We start from the raw sequence: 17,185 nt of genomic DNA, 5'->3' as shown, positions 1-17,185 counted from the left end.
CCGAAGAGCCATTACTTGGCAGTCTAATAGCATCAGTCTGTCTGCATGAGAATTGTAGATTAATCCTCCGCTGTTGTGTATTTCCTTTAATTTTAAGAATATTAGCTGAAGTGCTTTTCATGTATTTCCACATGTTGTAATTCTGAAGTGCTTTTCATGTTGTACCATTACTGAAGCCCCATTTACTTTTGATGTTGTATCATCACTGAAGCCCCATTTCTGGGTGATTTTCTAACCTCAAGTTTCTGACTGCCCAGCCTGTGGGTAGCTTATCCTTTTTTCTTCTTTTTTTTTTCTCTTTTTGGGTGAGAATCGGGTAGCTTATCCTATTCTTTATTATGTTTGTCAGAAATTTTAATGTTTACCTTAAACATATGAGAACGAGGTGAGAATAAGACATCACATTATTTATGGTTTATTTAGAGTGTACCTGTGAACGTGGATGAAGATATTCAGATTACCAAATATAACAGCAGGCAAAGCTCAAGGGTGGTGAAATGCAAGTACTTCCATTAAACCTGAACTTGTACATTGTGTGTCAAATAACTTTCCCTCAAATATCAACATGCTGATCAAAACTTTTTATTGTGACTAGTTAGAATCTTCAGTCTTACTTTTCTTATTGTTGGGTCCATTCAATTCCTCCATATCTCCAGCCGATCTAGTACTTGAAGAGTGTGTTTCCTTCAGCCACTCGCGGCACTCCTCTGCAGTCCCTGAAGGATGAGCAAGCTGCCATGCAAGTAGCTTCCGTTGCTACCAGTGAATGCATTTGCATGTTAAACTTTTAGCTCATGGCAACCCTTTATGGTGTGCTGGAATTAGAATGTAATGAAGCTTACCCATTTACTGACAACTGGTCCTCCAGATTTAAGCTGCAAAGCATCCATGATCTCCTTTCCATTAAGTAATGGCTTCACCTCCCAGACTTTGTCTAGACCTGCTCCATGAAAAGAAAAATAAGGACAGGCTGGACAGCCACACATCCATACATATACAGAGAGCCAAAAAAAAAAGAGACCAACACAGAAAACGTTTAAAAGCTAAAGACATGGGACAATAATCTTGTCTTAAAGAAACCAAGTCTCAGGTTATATGAGTCACCCACATAATAAGGCAGTGCACTACTCTAATCTGGAAGAAAGAAATATCACGTGTATATCATCTGAAACATGTGCTTAAAGGAATGTTTTATACCTAGATTATATATGGCCTTCTCAGCTTCTACAAACAAAGCTCTGCGATCTTCTGGTTTGAAGTTCTTGTTTATGACGTCAGTGGGATGTAACAGTGTAGACATCAGCAAAGCAACTCGCCAAAAATCTTTGATTTCTCGTAGAAGAAACCCTGGACAGTTGTAAGCTCAGAAAACGAGTTCAAGGAAATTGCATGTTGAAGTGTAAAACACACTGTTAATCAATAACCCAATCGGGAAGAGTTATTTAGAAAATACAATACACATAAAAACATAAAAGAAAAAAATGCAAGCTTGATATTAATTTGATACAATTCTAACTCCTAAAGCATGTCCCAATGAATTAGAATTGATCATGAATTCATGATACACCACCAAAGAGGCCTGCCAAATAAGAGGACTATAAAATGGCCACTAGCACAAAGATTACCAAACTAGACTGGAATTTTCTGCTATCTGTTGCAGAAGGTTTCAATTTTCAAAAGGGTTATTTTCAACTAATCCATAGGTTTTCTTTTATCTACTACACTGAGGATATTGACAATGTAACCAAATTAATGTCATGAAATCAATCTTGGACTTTGATACAATATAGGCTTCTCTCTCTCTTTTTTATTCTTTTTTCATGATAACAAGTCCAGAGGTTTTCCTTTAAAAACTATAGTGAGGATATTGATCGTAGTGACCATAATGACTATAAGTGATGATATCAGTCAAGGACTTAGACGCCCATATGGAGCTTCTAACTATACAATTGCACTGCTCAATTCAGCTTAGTAAAAGGCATGTCCTTTTGCATATTATGAACTCCAAAAGTATATACTGCTCAGAAAAACAATTAGGACTTATGAATTCATACCTGTTAATACACGGAGTTTGGATTCTTTCGAAGTAAGAGGAACATCAACATACTCTCTTCCCAAATCAACTTCGGTCAGTTTTACATCCCCATTTGGTACAAAGTGAGGAAGCAAAGACAAAAACTTCTCCAATGCATTGTGTAAATTAACAACCTGTTACAAAGATAATTCAGTGATGACATGAATAACTGTGGATCCAAGGAAGTCTTGCTATAACTATCACAAGAGCTTAGCATGTCTGCAAAGTATAATAGGGTAGAGAGAAGCAAACTCAAACTCAAACTCACAGTTTCAGCATCGCTGACTCTTAGCTTAAGGGAGTCTCTGAAAATATAATTCACGACAGGAACCTATAGTGAAAAAACAGAAGTTAAATGCTAAAATAAAAAAAGTTGAAATAATGAATAAATATAAGAAAAGACATGCTAAAGTGAAAGCTTGATACCAACCACCATATCAACATGCTCCAAAATGATACACTAAACTATGAAATAGTTAACTCTTATCCCCATCTCACAATAACAACAGCAAATAAATTATTACTTCTGTTTTACAATTATAACATTAGTTTTACTTGGTCCATTCCTTTAACTGATAGTTCACCAATGAAGAAAACATGAGGTTCTAGCTTTCCTTTTGTCGATCATGAAATCGATAAGAGAAACTAAAACAAAGATAAATAACTCTCAAATATTCTTTTCAGAAAAGGTGAACAGAGCCATACATCTTTTGCTTTCCTATCTTTATACATGGTCTTCCTAAGTGGAAGGAACATTGCAGCATAAAAGGAGAGCCTTCTTTGTTCGTCCTGATACAATTGAAGAACTACTACTTTAAGATGATAATAAATACATAAATATAAAAACTGTTATAGGGAGAAAATAACATAATTGTATCAAAAACAAGGACTTATCACTCACATTGAAGGTAGAGCTCCCCACTGATTGAATAAGATTCCATGTATAATCCAAGTACGCAACACAATCGCTGCATTAGGTAAGAAAATTAAACAATTGGTATTACATCTAAGAAAGAAACAGAAGATGAAGAAGGCAAAGGCAGAATTATAATGTATTTAACATGCTGAATCAACAATGATGCATTAAATTCTAGTCCTAGAACAGTATTTGGAAAATACATAGATGCAACAATTCTTATGAACTAATTATATCTAACATATCTACCACATGTATGATATGATAGCTATACTTCATGAATACTGTTTTCTAAAATAACCATACCTGTCACATCCTTCTAATGGCTCACACTGCTGATGAAGACTGAAGACAGTCCAAAATAACTTCAAGTCACATACATAGGTCATAGCTTGGACAGGTTGGTTTCCAGAGATCATCAGATCAATCTGATTAGGAGAAGAATGAAAATAATGAGCAGATAGTTTCTATGTACGTTTGGAAGCTTAAATTCCCAGTAGAAGCTATCTTATATGCAGAACAATCATCAGTTAAGTGTATGCTAGACAGGAACTTACTTCAGTTCCAATTCTCTCTCTGCTAATTTTAGCTGATAGAGCAGCTTTCACTTCATCACAAGCAGCAGCTTCCTTTAGTTGTTCATCAAGTACAAATCCGAACCTTGCGCCTAAACCAAATGACAGGAATTGTATGATTCAGTCTTACATTTTAAAAGGTGCTTACAAAGTGAAATTGAGTTAAAAAACTTTGTAGGGTAAAGATAAAATCTTTTTTTATTTCTATAAAATCAAGTTTTGCTAACTAAGTAAAAAGGAAGCAAACTAAGGAGTGGAAAATCAAATATACGTATTAAAGAGTAGCCAAATAAAATGGCAAGTACCAAAACGGATAGCTCGAAGAACTCGTAGCGGATCCTCCATAAATGTATCCTTTGGTGGTAAAGGAGTCACAATTTTCCCACATTTTAGATCTTCAATTCCTGCAAACCAGAAAAAAAATTAATTAATTCACAAATAAAACTAAAGTTAATGATAATGATAATAAATTATTGAAACCAAAGTGGCAGAACCATTTGTGGGTTAAGAAAATCTGGAAAAATAAAGGCACACTGGAAACTAACCTCTATTAGTCCAATCTTCAACAGATTTGGTATTGATATTGTAAAATAAGCTGCACAATTTAGTAAAATACTTATTAAGAGCAGAATGTAGTCCAATCAAGTATAGATAAAGTTAAAAGTGTGGTTTAACTGTAGAGAAGAGGCAGGTGTATTAATAGCAGATTAGATACCAACAAGCACTATCGAGTATAGATATCTCTTTTCCCATCATGACATTGTTGCATTTACAACAAATTCTTAGAGAACACATGTACCTGTTTATAGTCAGATCCCTTCTCAGTGCATCCTGTTCTGGTGTGCCATACTTTTGCTGTAAGAGAAGCAAATCATAAATTCACCACAAGTACCTGGCTGACTCAAAATTTGAAGTTGAAAGATCCAGAAGATAAGAAAGTTAGTCTTGATTGATGGTGTCTAAAAGTTGAACACAGCTACATATCAACCTAAAACTTATTCCAACCCATGGTTAAAGAGAATAGCCTTGCATAAAATTCCAAATTACTTTGCTTCATGGACAATCTACTTTCCTTTTCTTTGCCTATCATAACTCCACATCTTGGTGTTAGTGTTTGTGACACAGCACACAATAGAAATGTCAGATCTGCAATAGCCTTTGAATTGTCCAAAACAATGGAATTTACACACACAAAAGACACTGTCTATCTCAGAACTTTCAAAGCTAAATCTGGCCCCATCCTTCCTTACACAAAAGTAATAGGATGTGGCTATAGTCAGTGTACTCTCTACCCATATTTATAGGTAATCTACTTTTGAAAAAAAAAAATAATAAAATAAAGTAAGGTAGTCTAACTAATGCCCCAAAACTCGTAACAAAACTCTAGAAGATTCACACATCCCAGAGCAAGAACTTACCATAGTAGGAATGCGGCTATCATCACTGTACTCTTCACAGCGTAAGTTCACAAAATCAACCCATACATTTAAGATGCGCATCCTCGCCGTTTCCAGATGTTTTGATTGATCAGGATTGCTGCAAGATAACAAAACATATTGAGTCATGGGAGCATATGTAAGACTTAGATGTGTACGAATACCCATATCAATGCCACTTACCTTTGAATGACAGCGAAATGAACCTCTTCCCCCACAGACTTCAAGTAGTCTCTCACCTTCTCAGCAAATGCACTGCCCATCATACTTTCCAAAGCAATGTCGATGTCCTTGCACTCTTTTCCAAGAAGCTGCATAACCGAAACAGCCAATGTTCAAAGACAAATTCTTTGTTTCCCCATAAATCAATCAATTCACCAATACAAACCTTATCACGGACCCATCCACCTGCGACACGAAGCTCAGTCTTAAGCTTATGATGGTCAAGCGTTCCAAGAAGCCTTTCAAAGATCTTCTCTTCAGTTTCGTCAAGTTCAATGGTATCCCTCACGTGTACAGTCGGCATAGACACCATCATTGTTCCTCTTTCCGATCCAGACAATCGCGTCCCCGTCAGGGTCCCCTTCTGCCCTGTCGTATACAATTTCGGAGAAAACCGAAAAGCAAACCCTACCGAAAATGGGGCTCTCAACCTTGCTCCCTTGGTGTTTCTTGCTTCCCAAGTAACTCTATTCCGAAACACCTGATCACATTACATACATCAAATCATAACTTCTTCGTTTTAACTTCATAGCTTCAACAATGAACCAACTACTAGTTTATCAATCTGGGTTCAATTTTATTCGCTTTATCCATTTATTTTACAGATAACCTATATATAATTACAATAAAGTTCCAAACTTTGGACTCATAATTACAAACCCAGATATAGAAAACCCTAAAAATTGGCTCACCTGAGGATATGTAGAGCGGAGGAGAAGCGCTTTCTCTAGAAGCAGAGCCCTCTGCGAAAACAAAAACCCCATGCCCAAATCTATATGACCCCAAACTTGAGAAACCCAAAAGCAGAATTACAAAATGGAAGAGTGAAATTGGAGTTGACCATACCTGAATTTGAAATCGAAATCGAAATTGCAGTGGTTTCAGAGATAGGAGCGAATTCTAGGGTTTTAGAATTGGATACTGGATAGGAGGAGGGTTTTAGTTGCAAAGCGGGTCAAATCCGGCCCGAACTAGGACCCGAAATTGCTTTGGATTTCTATGGTTACACGTGTCGCGTGACTTGGTTTATTTAGTGTAGTACGGTGTACACTGGATTGCTCATTCCTACTCCTTGCAGGAGAAGTTCACATTCCACTAGTCTGAACTGTGGGCCCCCACCGATAATTTCACACAACTCTGGTTAATTTTCTACCTCAGGTTAGCAGTCGGGGTTAAGTATGGGTAATTGGGTCATTTACTTAACCGTTATTAGGTCACCTCTTTAATTTTCAGTCTTATAAGATATTATGAAACTGTAAAGTAGCCTAGGGTTCAAGCGTTTTGTGGGGTTGTCATAATGACCAGACATTATGTTGCAATGCATAGTTTGAGTATTGCACATCTCATATAGACCAAATTAAAGATTTGGTGATGTAAACATGTGAGATTGTCACATCTCACATAATATTTAATGTGTTAGATCGATAATAAGAAAACATTGCTCTTTATTTAGATTTCAGAATATCTACTTGTTTCCTCGTATAGTCAGGTTCAACTACTCAAGTTCATTATTCTAAAGTTAGTTTTTCATTTAAGAGTCCCTTCATTTAATTTTGTTAAATTGATATCGAATATATAAACAGTTGAGTATAATGAAACAAACTAACATGTAACATTACGTTGCGGTGGTCCGAGATAGATTCTAAAGCCAAACAAAAGTGAGAATGCACGGACCAACATAATCATTCCGGACCACCACATGAACCATAAACTGGGATCGTTAAATGATTTTTCTAAATTTTGACCCTTATTTAATTTCTCATTTACCCAAACTAGCCTTTTGAATGGCGTGGGCCTAAACGTCATTGGCATACATCAGAACTCAGAAGTATAAAGGGAGTCTTGACCTTCGTTCTAAGTCATTTGATTCGTTTATCGAAACAAAACAAACAGAACTCACAGTAGTGAATATTGACCAGGGATTGACAACCAAGAGACTCCCTACTTCATCATGAACTTTACTTGATTTGTTTGAATCTCGGCCTATCTACTCTTCCTTTGCATGATCATCCAAGGTTTCTGTTCTCTATTTTTTGCTTTTCTTCTAGGTTTTTACTGTCACTTTTTGTTTCGTTCGTTTCTTGCTTCATTGATATTCGGAACAATGTCAGTTAATGTTGTTCTTAACTCTTTGATAATCTGTATGAATTTCATGTGTCTGTTGATTGTTTTGATACTATGATCACTGTTTGTGATGTTTGGTAAAGTTAGCTACTGGGTCTCATTGTTTGTGGTTTGCTTATATTGTTCTGAATTTTTGCTTTTTTATTTTTTTGACAATGAAATTTGTGGGCTTTAGTTTTTACTGGTATAGATTGATTGCTCTAAATCCTAAACCCTAATTTGTAAGACATTCATATGTATGATTTATCAATTATGAACTTGAATAGTTCATATTTAACAGATTTGGTTCGTCCATTAATTTGATCTAGTTTGTTATCTTAACAAACACTAATTTGGCTGAAAATTTATAGAAATGATCTACTCATATAAACCTAAAAACTGAACTGCTGAGATGTCAAAATGTGATCGAAAAATAGGTCTTTTAAACCATAAACTGAAAAGTCCTCAATTTAAGAGTCTTCACTAAAAAAGATTAAACAGTTGAGTATAATAAAACAAATTAAAAAATTAATTAACATGTGACATTACGATGTGGTGGTCCGAGATAGATTCTAAGGCCAAACAAAAATGAGAATGCACAGACCAATATAATCATTTCGGACCACCACGTAAACCATAAACTGAGATCGTTAAATGATTTTTCTAAATTTTGACCCTTATTTAATTTCTTATTTATCCAAACTAGCCTTTTGAATGGCGTGGGCCTAAACGTCACTGGCATACATCATCATCAGAACTCAGAAGTATAAAGGGAGTCTTGACCTGTGTTCTTCTAAGTCATTTTATTCGTTTATCGAAACAAAACAAACAGAACTCACAGTAGTGAATTTTGACCACCAGGAGACTCCCTACTTCATCATGAACTCTACTTGGTTTGTTTGAATCTCGGCCTATCTACTCTTCCTTTGCAAGATCATCCAAGGTTTCTGTTCTCTATTCTTTGCTTTTCTTCTGGGTTTTTACTGTTCACTTCTTGTTTCGTTCGTTTCCTGCTTCATTGAAATTTGGAACAATGTCAGTTAATGTTGGTTTTTGTTCTTAACTCTTTGATAATCCGTATGAATTTCATGTGTCTGTTGATTGTTTTGATACTATGATCACTGTTTGTGATGTTTGGTAAAGTTAGCTACTGTGTCTCATTGTTTGTGGTTTGCTTATATTGTTCTGAATTTTTGCTTTTTTATTTTTTCTGACAATGAAATTTGTGGGCTTTACTCTTTACTGGTATAGATTGATTGCTCTTGACTGCAGAGCTTAAATATTTTTACCTTTAAATTACACAATTTATCAACTATATTTAGTAACAACAGTGAATTGGCAGCATAAACATAAATGCGGTGAAGAAATTCAGCAGAGTTAAATGGGGAAGACAATACAGTTACATGGATTCCCTTCAGGTCAAACTGCCGAAAATATTAAGGAATTTTTGGAGAAACATACAGGAGAAGGAAGTGTTTTTGCTCTTAAATTACGGCCGGCCAAAAGTGGGGGAAGATTCTATGCTATTATACAGTTTCAGTCCATTAGTCAAGCTGAGAAAATCATCTCTTTGGCTAACGCTAGGCTGTGGTATGGGAGATCCTATCTGAATGCTCGTCCAGCCCATGATATTGTACCAAAGCCAAGAACTTTTTTGCATAGCTTGCGAGATTTAGTATTGCATGTTGGCTGCCAGGTTGCAAAAGATAAGTTTTCTGTTTTGTGGGGAACGGCGGAAGTTTCAGTGGACTTTGGGTTTGGAATGCGGAACTTGCAATTCCGGCTGTTATATCGTCAGAAGGTATATAGACTTCAGCTTTCTTATGAGAACATCTGGCAAATAGAGTTGCATCATCAACGTGGTCGTTCTGCCAAGTATCTTGTTATTCAGGTTCACCACCTTCTAAATTGATGTTGCAAGCTAATTGTCTTTTGATAATATTCTTGGCATTTATCTATTGATCATGCTTGCAACAGGTTTAATATGCTTTCTCTCATTGCATATTGATGGTATGATTACTTTGTTTTATGGCATACCTAACCTTCCCTATATTGTCTTTTGTCCTATAATTAGTTATATGGAAATCCTCGCATCTACCAACAAGAAGTATGTTCTTCTGGAGGAAATGGATACGAAGATATGAACTATTTTAGGGATCCTGATGACTGGGTTCGGACTACTGATTTCACTCCAGGAAGCTGTATCGGGCAGTCATCTTCATTATGTTTGGTGCTCACTTCTGATGGAGAACTTCCTGATTTTGAAGAAAATTTTGCTTATTATAAGAAGACTGATGGGCAGTTTATCTTGGAGAATGGCTCAACTTTTTCTCGCAACCGAGATTTGGTCCCTATTGTTGGTTCTCCTGCAGGGATTGATTTGCCATATGATATCTTATTCAAAATAAATTTGCTGGTTCAACAGGGTTGTCTATCAGGGCCAACGCTTGATAATAATTTTTATAGGCTGGTGGATCCACGAAGAATAAGCCGTCCCTGTATAGAGTTTGCCCTAGATAAATTATCTAACTTGAAGGAGAGCTGTTATGAACCTGCAGTGTGGCTTAATGAGGAGTACCGGAAGTACATGATGTCTAAGAAACCTCCGAAGCCAGCACTTATTTCCTTAGATTCTGGATTGGTATATGTACGCAGGGTCCAAATAACACCATCTAAAGTGTATTTTTCTGGTCCTGAGGTTAATGTCTCAAATCGCATACTACGCCAGTATTCCAGTGATATCGATAACTTTCTTCGTGTTTCATTTGTTGATGAGGAGATGGAAAAACTTTATTCAACAGATTTATCCCCCCGTACATCTACTAGGAAAACTCGCATCTACAACAGAGTTCTTTCTGTTCTCAGAGACGGCATAGTAGTTGGGAAAAAGAAATTTGAGTTTCTTGCATTCTCATCAAGTCAATTGCGAGAGAATTCACTGTGGATGTTTGCTCCAACTGATGAAGACAGTGCTGATACAATAAGAGCAGGTATGGGGGATTTTCGTCAAATAAGAAATGTGGCAAAGTATGCTGCCAGATTGGGTCAATCTTTTGGCTCTTCTACTGAAACTTTAAGTGTTGGCAGGAATGAAATGGAAGTTATTCCTGATGTAACCGTTAATAGTTGTGGAATCAAATATGTTTTCTCAGATGGGATTGGGAAAATATCAGCTGATTTTGCAGAGAGAGTAGCCAAAAAATGTGGCTATAAAGCTTTCACACCATCTGCATTTCAAATTCGATATGGGGGTTACAAAGGTGTTGTAGCTGTTGATCCAACCTCGTCAATGAAGTTATCACTGAGAAAGAGCATGTCCAAGTATGAATCTGAAAACACAAAGCTAGATGTTCTAGCATGTAGCAAGTATCAGCCTTGTTTTTTGAATCGTCAGTTGATAACTCTTCTGTCTACACTTGAAGTGCAAGATCATGTTTTCTTGAAAAAGCAAAGAGCAGCTGTACAACAACTTAATGCCATATTAACTGACCCATTAAAAGCAGAGGAGGCTCTTGATTTGATGTCTGCGGGTGAGAGTACAAATGTCCTCAAGGAACTTCTCATGTGTGGTTATAAACCTAATGTTGAACCATTCCTTTCAATGATGCTCCAAACATTTCGAGCATCAAAGTTGTTGGAATTGCGGACCAAGACAAGAATCTTTATCCCAGATGGAAGAGCAATGATGGGATGTCTAGACGAAACAAGAACCTTGGAATATGGGCAGGTGTTTGTGCAATTCTCTGGCAAAAGACGAAGGCAGTTATTTGATGATATATGCATACATAGTTCCTTAGACAGCTGTTTCATTATTGAGGGAAAGGTGGTTGTTGCAAAGAATCCATGTTTACACCCTGGTGATGTGCGTGTTTTAAGGGCTGTGAATGTGCCGGACTTACACCATATGGTGGACTGTGTGGTATTTCCACAAAAAGGACACAGGTAAAATTATTACTCTTTGTAATACTATAACACTGCAACCTGAACTGATTAATACTACCCATCATGATGTCTTTATTGATTTCTGACAGATTTACCATTGATTTCTAGTCTGTTGATCTCTTACTTTACTCTAAGATTAGACACTTAGAGGCTGTACCTGTACCTAAGTGGTGATTAGAGTTCAGGACTCATGTAATATTGTTTGTTAAGCACAAGATGAATCACTATTAACTGTTAAAATTCATTGGTATGCAAAAGATCTCCCATTTTCCTTCTAGGAGCAAATGATCAGATATCGTTTAACAACTCAAATTATCAGATATTTAGGATTTCAAATTTGCAGAACATATGGTTTTTCTCTGTAGGCATCATTTGTTAGAATTTCTTAAACTAATTGCAAATTGCTAATTACTTGTGTTAACATAAGTACTGACTGAAATCTTATATATAATGCTAGGCCTCACCCAAATGAATGTTCTGGAAGTGATCTTGATGGAGATATTTACTTTGTTTGCTGGGACCCTGAGTTGATTCCTCCCAAGCAAATCCAACCTATGGATTATACCCCAGCACCACCTATAGAGATGGATCAGGATGTCACAATTGAGGTATTACTTTGTCTTTGACTATCATATGCTGTGTTAAACAGGGAAACTTTTCAACTAGTTGGTTTTATTTTTTATTCTTTGGCAATTAAGACATCAAAATGCCAATGATGACTCTCTTTCCCTCCCTCCCTTTCTCACTTCTTATGGTGCGCCAGTATATAGTAATATAATGCTAGATGGAATTTCTACAGCACACTATTTCTGCAAATGTTTTACTGTTATGCAGCTGTCGTTTTGAATTAGGTACTTGGGATTCTGTGGGGATTGATCGTTCTGTTCTTAGAAAAAAAAAAAGTGAAGTGAAGTGTCTTTAGGTTAATTTGAGCTTTTTGGTGTTTTTTGTAATTGATGTTTGCTGGAAAGAGAACTTTACGAGCTTAGTTTAAGTTATTGATTAATGTATATAATGAATGAAGAGTAGAATTGTATGGGAAGAGGATTTACAGAAACAGGACACAAATCCTAGAATGCTGCATCACACTGGATAGAGAAAGGTTATCCAACCATAAATCCCTTCACAGCCATTACTGACATGAACTTTCATGTGTCTGATGTGGTAATTTCACTTGAGCAACTATACGCTTCAATTATCTTTTCTTTTTGTGGTGCAGGAAGTAGAAGAGTATTTTGTGAACTACATAGTCAATGATAGTTTAGGGATCATCGCCAATGCCCACACTGTTTTCGCTGACAGTAAGCTTGATAAAGCAATGAGCCATCCGTGTTTACAGCTTGCAAAGCTATTTTCAATTGCTGTAGACTTTCCAAAAACTGGTGTACCAGCTGAGATACCACCAGAACTGTATGCCAAGGAATATCCAGATTTCATGGAGAAGCCCGACAAACGCACCTATATTTCACACAATGTGATTGGACAGCTTTTTCGTGAGGTGAAGGACATTGCACCTCATGACAGCTCTATTGCATCCTTCACTCGTCAAGTGGCGACAAAATGCTATGACCCTGACATGGAAGTTGATGGCTTTGAGGATTACCTTGAAGATGCTTTCTATCACAAAGGCAATTATGATTACAAATTGGGAAACATGTTGGATTACTATGGGATCAAGACAGAGGCTGAAATCCTGAGTGGGAGTATTATGACATTGTCGAAATCTTTCACCAAGAGGCGGGATGCAGATGCCATAAACGTGGCTGTGAAGTCATTGAGGAAGGAAGCTAGGGCCTGGTTCAATGAGAAAGACACTGGAATAGATTCTGGAGATGATGATGTCTATGCAAAAGCTTCAGCTTGGTACCATGTCACGTATCATCCCAATTATTTTGGTTTGTACAATGAGGGAATGAATCGTGCCCATTTTATCAGCTTTCCGTGGTGTGTTTTTGACAAGCTGGGTCACATAAAAAAGGAAAAAGTAAACCAGGCTCGACTAATTTCATCTCTGGAAAATCGGTTGAGGTATGGCTTGCGTTTTTCCTGATGAAGTTGGCAGAATTGAACTTTGTTGATGGTGCTGATGACCAAGACAAGGCAATTTTCTTGTATAATATCCACCTTCGGTTTGTTTTCATTTGTTGATGGTGCTGATGATCAAGACTTGAAGGCAATTTCCTTGTAGATATCCACCTCTGGTTTGTTTTTCATTTCTGGCAGATTCTAATTTGAAAGCTTGTAATTGAAGTCGTACACAATAATAGTCCTGTGAGTGGTTTTTTTTTTTTTTTTTTTTTTTAGTTTGCTACATAGGGCTAGTTCTTACAAACTGATCGAAAACATATATGCATCTCTAGTTAGCTGTGAACATATACACCATAGAATGCATGTAAGTGTCTCCTGGATTCAAACTTTGTGAAAGGAAATTTGGATTATTCACGGAATCTTGGAAATGCTGCGTCTTCAAGCACACTACAGCATACTTTTTGTACATAAATCCACCTTTCCCTTTCACATCATCCAGCATGTTACTAGTGTAGAATGGCAGCCCTGGCTGGTTAGTCCACAGCTCCAATTTTCGCCCGAAACACTGTCATGCAGCACTGCAGCCTTCCTCAAGTGCTCATGGCTGGAAGGGTCCATATGTAGTTGATGTCCTAACCATCAGGCAGCTCATTGATCCTGCTACCGATCTCTCGGGGCTCAAGGAAATCATATGCCGTTCCCGACTGATGTTGGAACCGAAAATGTGGATTTTGTGTGAGAGGCAAACGTATATGTACTGAGACTGAAAGATCACCAGGGGAGCCTTCTTCACCATCCCGACTGTCATCGGTGAATGTTATGTGACTATCTTCAATGTGACGCTTCACTGTACATAAAACATCACTGAACCCTTTAGAGCCACCATGGAGTGTTCTTTGACTTCTTTCCATGATCATTAGCAACCAACTTATAGTGGTGACCGTCCAAAGTGAATTCAGCCCTACCAATTCTATTAGCAACACGCCCAACGGTGGCCCCAAAGTAGACAGAATTATTAGTGTAATCTTTGAGGGATTCAAACCCAAGAACAACGTCATTAAATTTCCCATTCTTATCAGGGAGAACAACATAGAGCACAATGGCACCATAATTCGTCAGCTTCACAGAGAAATTTCCCTACTTCAAATCATAAATATCTCCCACCTTTTCATCATTGAAACTTATAGATCAATGGCAGCAGGAAAGAAAACACCAATACAAAGATATCTTATTCATCTTTGAAAATTCTTCTACGCACCAAGATGCAAATGAACCTAGCAACTTTCATGCAATATTTTAATCCGGTAATCCACGTCGCATTATCATGCATATATACTAATACCGTTAACAAAATTGAAACCCAAAAAAATAGTCCCAAGTATTCCAACACAAGAGGTGAGAAACCGAGGTCGAAAAAGATGTATTTTTATTATGAGTATTTAATTTGATCGGATCAAAAATAAAAACGATAGGAAGGAATTTAAGGTCTCTAGTCTTCATTCGATCTTCGGATACGGCAATTTGAGGACTTACACATTAATGGTGCAAGTGCATCTTAGTGCGTAGAATCCGCTCTGGATGTAGCTTCAAATACAATGATGATCTCTTTATTCATCTTCATGAATTCTATATTGGAGATTCAAATCAAGTACATAAAATGACATACAAGTACAACCAAAAAGAGAATTTGAACTTTTTTCGGAGAGCCTATTCGGCGCACCCGTCATCTCCACCGTTAATTTATTTTTTTTTTTTTTTGGCGGGTCAAAATGGACGGTGGATACACCCGGGTGCGCTGTATAATTTTCACTTTTTTCGTGTCATTTACGCTTGAGAACAGCAAGCAGCTGACTTGGCTCGTGGCACCTTGAGTTTATGAGCTCGGACTGGTGTGAAAGTTTTTGAGTTGAACGTTGAAACATTTGATCTACAATCTCATGACTTCCAAAGTGTGTGGCGAACATGCATTCCATTACAGCTCGTATATGCATCACCCATTGCGTTATGTCAAGCGGACCTTTCAACCATGTTGCTGGGTCTGAAAATTCCATCTTCTCGATGCTAAAGCACCCATTTTTAACCACAAGCCCCTCCAACTCCTCTAGTGAAGCAGCGTAGAGAGGCAGGTTGAACGTATCCACTTGACCTTCATCAATCAATCCCTGTGAAACAAAATAAACAATGTTAGGTGTTTCTCTCTTTCATTCTAAGTGATTCTCGTGCACCAAACAAAGTGACATTGTCTTGCATGGAAGATTACCTCTTTTTCCATATCCATGAGGCTGGATGATATTGCATTGTACATCATGCCAGGTGCGGTTTCCGAATGAGGCCTGCCTTTAATAGTTCCAGTCAAGATCATCACCATCATTCCTCCAGGCACAAGTTCTTTAGCCCTGGCTTCGAGAAAGTTGTCCATTTCCTTAGCAAACTGGGACATGTAAGCATCAACCACTTCATTAGGGGCACTTGTGTAGTGAATCCTCCCTTTGTTCCATGCTGGAGAGTCCTTGTCTTGCAACTCTTCTGGCAACTCAGAGAGCCAGTGGAGGGAATGTGAGGTGTGCACAAGGTGGATAGAGGACTCCGGAAACAGACGGCCGTGGAAAGACCCTGGTACGCCTGCTGCAAAGTATTGTTTGTCTTTGGGAAGAGAGGTAAACAAGGTATTGAAGTCATTCAACACTAGGTCGTTGAAGAACACTTGAAATTCAGGCATTGTTTGATGATCATCATGAGCATTACATTGGGATCGGTACTTTTGTTGCATGGCTTCTAGTATGTTTTGCATTGTCACGAAAGTGTTTGGTCCGGTTGAACATCCCAAGTCTGCAACGCGAATGGTGTTTGAAACTGAGGAGAGGTTCTTCATATCAAGCTTCTCAGCAATCACCTCCATGATCTTCTCCCTTTCAATCTCTGCAGCTTTTCTCTAACAAAATATTCAATTATTGTTATTATGTTAACTTAATTAAAGCTTATTATTATGTTGGTGTTAAGCTGCTGTTAGCTAAAGATCTTTCTTGCAAGTAAGATAAAACAGGAGTTACGGCAACTAGGCTTGTATCAATCTAAGATCGATAGGTGCATGGTGGCCTTTCTCAGAGAGGATCTTGATTGAAATTTTTGTAAATTAAGCTCGTACATTACCCTCCATTAGCAAAAGGCTAAACTCGTGGTTAATTACTTGATATAATATACCCACACTCGAGCATTGTTCCACTTTAATTATAAAACTAAATCATCTTGGCCTAGTACATAGCTCTTATTATACAGGGCGATCAATTGCTCTTAAGAATTTGAAATTAAGAACCACCTCTAGCTAGGCAAAACTAGAAATATGAACTGGAAAATCATGCTTCATCATTAGCATATATTATGCTTCATTGGCGTATCACACCCCGTGCTAGTGATCAAAACACTCATTTCACATTGACCTAAATCTCAAGCATACACTGCAGACAGAAGATGATATAGAATTATAGATTGATGCCAAGGCGTAGTATACGCATACAAAAGATTATGTGATAAGAGGTAATTGAGAATATCCATGCACTATATATGAAGAGAAATATACGACTTATTCTGGAGCAGCTATTTTAGTATACCTGGAAGTAGGAGTTCTTGGAGTAGCTGTAAGTACCACTTCCACCGTTCATTGGCATTGAACCTGTTATCGATTTCGTGAAATGTTTCCCATTCATTGGAACTGACTTTGCCATGAACCGTTGGGATATGCAATGCAAGAAGCTCAAGTGATAATGAAGTGTACGTCCTACTTCTACTACAGATGTGGTTTATATATAAAGAGGAAGGTGGAGAGAGAGAGAGAGAGAGAGAGAGAGAGAGAGAGAGAGAGAGAGAGAGAGAGAGAGTAGAGAGAGAGTAG

General features: G+C 37.5%; 2 protein-coding genes and 1 pseudogene across 3 annotated transcripts; 1 reads left to right on the top strand and 2 right to left on the bottom strand.

Moving 5' to 3' along the window:
* Window positions 1–490: 490 nt before the first annotated feature.
* Window positions 491–6,078, bottom strand: LOC101292112 (CCA tRNA nucleotidyltransferase, mitochondrial-like). The gene is made up of 17 exons (XM_004297378.1): window positions 6,070–6,078; window positions 5,916–5,966; window positions 5,390–5,704; window positions 5,185–5,312; window positions 4,984–5,101; window positions 4,365–4,420; window positions 4,111–4,160; window positions 3,871–3,969; window positions 3,548–3,657; window positions 3,297–3,418; window positions 2,976–3,042; window positions 2,780–2,863; window positions 2,343–2,405; window positions 2,055–2,208; window positions 1,198–1,347; window positions 843–940; window positions 491–756 (listed from the first exon to the last, which is right to left on the bottom strand). The coding sequence occupies exons 3-17, from the start codon at window positions 5,537–5,539 to the stop codon at window positions 592–594; spliced, it is 1,614 nt and encodes a 537-aa protein (XP_004297426.1). The 5' UTR covers window positions 5,540–5,704; window positions 5,916–5,966; window positions 6,070–6,078; the 3' UTR covers window positions 491–591.
* Window positions 6,079–8,687: 2,609 nt separating this feature from the next.
* On the top strand, window positions 8,688–13,411 carry LOC101291816 (RNA-dependent RNA polymerase 1-like). Its single transcript, XM_004297377.1, has 4 exons — window positions 8,688–9,217; window positions 9,401–11,268; window positions 11,726–11,876; window positions 12,488–13,411. The coding sequence occupies exons 1-4, from the start codon at window positions 8,708–8,710 to the stop codon at window positions 13,316–13,318; spliced, it is 3,360 nt and encodes a 1,119-aa protein (XP_004297425.1). The 5' UTR covers window positions 8,688–8,707; the 3' UTR covers window positions 13,319–13,411.
* Window positions 13,412–13,624: 213 nt separating this feature from the next.
* LOC101302648 lies at window positions 13,625–17,018 on the bottom strand (annotated as a pseudogene). The gene is made up of 4 exons (XR_184591.1): window positions 16,905–17,018; window positions 15,557–16,228; window positions 15,228–15,458; window positions 13,625–14,433 (listed from the first exon to the last, which is right to left on the bottom strand). The product of XR_184591.1 is annotated as a probable S-adenosylmethionine-dependent methyltransferase At5g38100-like (transcript).
* Between the last annotated feature and the right edge of the window lie 167 nt (window positions 17,019–17,185).

This window comes from Fragaria vesca, linkage group LG4, assembly GCF_000184155.1.
Source record: "Fragaria vesca subsp. vesca linkage group LG4, FraVesHawaii_1.0, whole genome shotgun sequence".
Classification (NCBI taxonomy): domain Eukaryota; kingdom Viridiplantae; phylum Streptophyta; class Magnoliopsida; order Rosales; family Rosaceae; genus Fragaria; species Fragaria vesca.
This window is presented reverse-complemented; position numbering and strand designations above follow the sequence as displayed.